The sequence below is a fragment of the Asparagus officinalis genome, chromosome 5 (assembly GCF_001876935.1).
Source record: "Asparagus officinalis chromosome 5, Aspof.V1, whole genome shotgun sequence".
In the NCBI taxonomy this organism is placed as follows: Eukaryota; Viridiplantae; Streptophyta; class Magnoliopsida; order Asparagales; family Asparagaceae; genus Asparagus; species Asparagus officinalis.
The window spans coordinates 33002301-33006382 of record NC_033798.1 but is presented as its reverse complement, the minus strand read 5'-3'; the positions used below and the strand labels follow the sequence as shown (position 1 = coordinate 33006382).

Below are 4082 nucleotides of genomic sequence, written 5' to 3'. Positions count from 1 at the left end.
GGCATCTCATCGCCACCGTGAAGAACCCAGATTTAAACAAAGGGGAGAATCCAGATCATTCTCCTCTCTTTTGTAATCGGAATCCAAATTGTAATCGACTTTGAGAGAATACAAGTTAATTTTCTTTCATTGTCTTTTTACTGCAAATTTTCCACAAACACTAATGTTTATATATTCTCACCTTGATAGCACATTAGACATAAAGATAAAAATTCACACTGCATGCGCATCTGACAGAATGATTACTTTTTAACAAGAGAGTTATTTATAAATAAAACAACATTTTATAGCATGTTCTATTTTTGACAGATGGATAATTTTGCTAGCCATGCACTGTCCATCCCCCATCGACGCAAATCAACTGACCAGTAACATAAGAAGCAGCAGGCATACAAAGGAACGCCACTGCAGATGCAATTTCCTCTGGTTCACCAATACGCCCTGCTGGAATGCGTGCCGCTAATTTTGCATTAAGTTTGTTACCATCCATCACCTTTAAGAAATGAATACAAAGTCTTAAAGAAAAACATCAATATCTTTCGTGCATAAACTTCAATAATTCAGGCGGCAATTACATCTTACGGTTAAGAGAAACATGCTAGCATTGCTATTGAGAATCTAGGGTGCTATCGAAAGAGCTTGCAAAAGCTAGACATGAGGCAAATTAAGTGTCTGGATGATCAAGTTAAACTTTAATGCATGAGCTGAGATAGGTTTATGTTAGCACCGCAGTAAAAAAAAAAAACCTACATACACATCGATTAAAGAAATAATGAAGGAGAGAGAAAGCAACCACAGGGACACAGAGATTTAGCAAGATGCGAATATCAATGCGATGCACATCTTGGAGTACAACCAGGTCATGATTCAACTAATAACCAACAAAGTATTGCTACCAATCTGTCAGATGCTAATCTTATCTTCCTTCTCGGTCCCTATTTTTCTCTCTTCTGGATCCAAGAAAACAATAAGTGGTCGGTGAGAATGGTGAAATAATATCAAAACTAAATGAGGAGAACAAAATTATGGCGTGTATTCTGACTAGTCTAAGAAATATAGGATGATTTCGATGAAGACTCAAGTGCTTACATTTAGTGTGAGAGTGTTTGCTTATTTTTGTTTGATAAATAAACTCCTTATCCCTATATAAAGATAATAAAACTTTACAAAACTATTATCTATAATGTTCTTGTTTTCTCTGTTATGTTTACTTGTTTCTACTGATTTAGAATAAGAACCACCAGATGAGTGAATATACTAACTAGAAAGCCGAAAACAGGAATTGGAATCAGAGAGGAAATTACACTTTCACATTAAGAAACTAGACGGAGTACTTACAGGCTGCGTCATGATTGTTCTAGTTGCTCCAGGTGCAATGCAATTCGTTCGAATGTTGTCTTTTGCCCATTCGCAAGCCAAATTTCTTGTGAGTTGATTCATTGCTCCTAAATGAAAACAAAATCATCAATTAAAGTTCCTTTTCAGATGACACCCAACAAAACTTCATCTGGACTGTGGCTTTTATTTCTCACTTATACCTTTGGTTGCTGAATAAAGCGTCAAATCATCCACAGCTATTTGCCCACAAATCGAGGAGATGTTTACAATACTGCCAGCACCTGATGACTTAAGAAGAGGGTAGGCAAGTTGACACAGATGAAAAGCCGATTCAAAGTTTGTAGCCATGATTGTCATATATTCTTCGGCAGTAAAATCAACAGCTTTCTTCAAAATTGATATTCCCGCATTATTAATCTGGAGAGAGAACAAAAAAAAAAAAAAATTGCACCTTTCTTGAGGCCATGCAAAAGAACTTAGCAGATAAAACTTTCATAAATACTTACAAGTATGTTGAGTTTCCCGTGGAATTCCATGGAGACTTTCTCCATCAGTTTCTCACGTTCAGATCGAGAAGATACATCACAAACAGACCCTACAACTCTAAGCTTTGATATGTCCCACTCTTGTAGGCATTTGTTAAGCTCTGCTTCATTTCGAGAACATGTATACACTGTAGCCCCAAGCGTGGCTAACTCTTCAACTATGGCATGTCTGTAATCAAACCTCGTAAATAAATTTATCTTGATGAAAAAGAAAACAAGAAATCAAGCAAAAGACACGAGAGCTTAATTTTTTCAGGTTCATCCCGATTTATGGCTACATGCTCAACAGTGTAGTTTGCCAATTTCCACTGTCAGTTTGTCAAGCAATACAATCTTGATCTCTCTCCCAAAATTTGTCTTCTTCCTCACGAGAAACCTTAACGTGATTTCTTTTAAAACTCCCTAATAAAAGGTACAAAGATATCACTTTTCTCTTGTGTTGTTTCAGCTTTTTTTTTTTTCCTCTTTTTTATACGTGATTATGCCCTAAGACTATAGGAAGTCTCATATAAATAGTATTCCAAAACAAAACATGATTGTAAAACAGAGAAAAATCCCGTTAAATGGTGTACTGGGCAGTCCAAGCAACCAATACTCCCGAATGGTGCACGGGGCTGTCCGACTGCCCGAAAGCTTGAGGGTTAATCAGGGGGCGGTCTGGCCACCTACACTGCACCTGTTCTTTGTTTCGCCCTTTTCTGATACTGAATAAGATGTCTTCTGACGGATCTCCACTTGTAAACAAATGTTGTTAGAAACCTTCGAAAAATATAACTACTGCAAGAATAAATGAAAATCGGAGAAACAATATGCACATATATACATCTAAGGTATAACTAACTTAGTTACACCGACCTGTAAAAATAAAAGATACTGGCCAGATCAGCCACTGATTATGTTGATGTCTATTAAAAGAGTTCTCCACCCGGCCCAAGCTAGACGATAGGTATGCAGATTGAAAACAGGTACAAAGTTTGAGAAGCATAGCAAAACGTACCCAATCCCTCTGCTTCCTCCAGTGACTAGAGCCGTCGTTCCTCGAAGAGACCAGCGCTTGTTTCTGATGCTGGCCTTGTCCTCCATCGATCCGAATTTTCTTCCCCCTGTTTCATAGAACTTAGTTTACTCTCCTCAATAGCGTTTATCTTGTTCTCCACTTACACGAGACAAACAGCAGATGAGACAAACAGTAGGAGAAAATGATACGGAACAAACGATGGCCAAACACGAATAGTTGAAAGAAAAATGACGCTGACACTTTCTTAAAGACAACGTTTTCTGCCAACATAGGCAATTTAGTAGCAGATAATGATGTTTCATCTATATTTCAATACCAATTTTCAAGGATTAGGTAGCACAGAAGAAGTCTGAAACCTGTACAAGCATTTGAGTCATTACCAAAATGAAAGGCCACACAAGAGAAAAAAATTCAATACTAAGAACCACTAAAACTATTCGTTTCTTATCTCTTCCTGACTTCTATGTTCATCATACGAAATGTTGTACGCATGAAGAGTGTTTTACTAAATTCGGGAGGTTTCTTTTCACATCTCTTTTCACTTTCACTATTTAGATCCCAAATGTGGGCCAAAGCGGTCCTGGGAGTTATCTGCCAAAATGCGAAAACTTATTGGTGATTTTCTGCAATTCCAATTGATGCAGGGGGTTTTGTTCGGCTTTAGAAGTTATAGGGGGTTCTTATTCCAAAATGCTGAAAATTCTTTGCGGTTTAGTGTAATTTACACTTTTGACTTTACTTTTCAACCTGAATTGCATCATTCCAAAGAGCAGGGATAACCAATAAGTTCTGTTAATGCAAGCCATATAAGATTTACCAAGAAATCTAAGTATGCATAATGATATCTCAATAGGTTTGACCAGGTTTATGGAACTTACATAGTGCATTACTCAAAGGCCAATGTGTATATATTCCTTCGTTTGAAGAACATCAAATATAAGTTACATACCACATACACTTGCTATAAGAATTTAGAGCTCTAACGCCAGAGCCAACTTTGTAACATCTAGACTTATTCTATAAATGAAATGGAATTTATATCCAGTTCGATTCTTGGCACATCTTGGTATTTGTTAACCGTGCACTGTCCATCCCCCATCAACGCAAATCACCTGACCAGTAATATAAGCAGCAGCAGGCATGCAAAGGAACACAACTACAGATGATATTTCCTCTGGTTC

General features: G+C 37.3%; 1 protein-coding gene across 1 annotated transcript; it reads right to left on the bottom strand.

Annotated features, from left to right (window-relative positions):
- LOC109842692 (tropinone reductase homolog At5g06060-like) lies at positions 201-3078 on the bottom strand. The gene is made up of 5 exons (XM_020411547.1): positions 2881-3078; positions 1845-2052; positions 1539-1755; positions 1339-1445; positions 201-493 (listed from the first exon to the last, which is right to left on the bottom strand). Exons 1-5 carry the CDS (start codon positions 2964-2966, stop codon positions 323-325), a joined length of 789 nt encoding a protein of 262 aa, XP_020267136.1. The 5' UTR covers positions 2967-3078; the 3' UTR covers positions 201-322.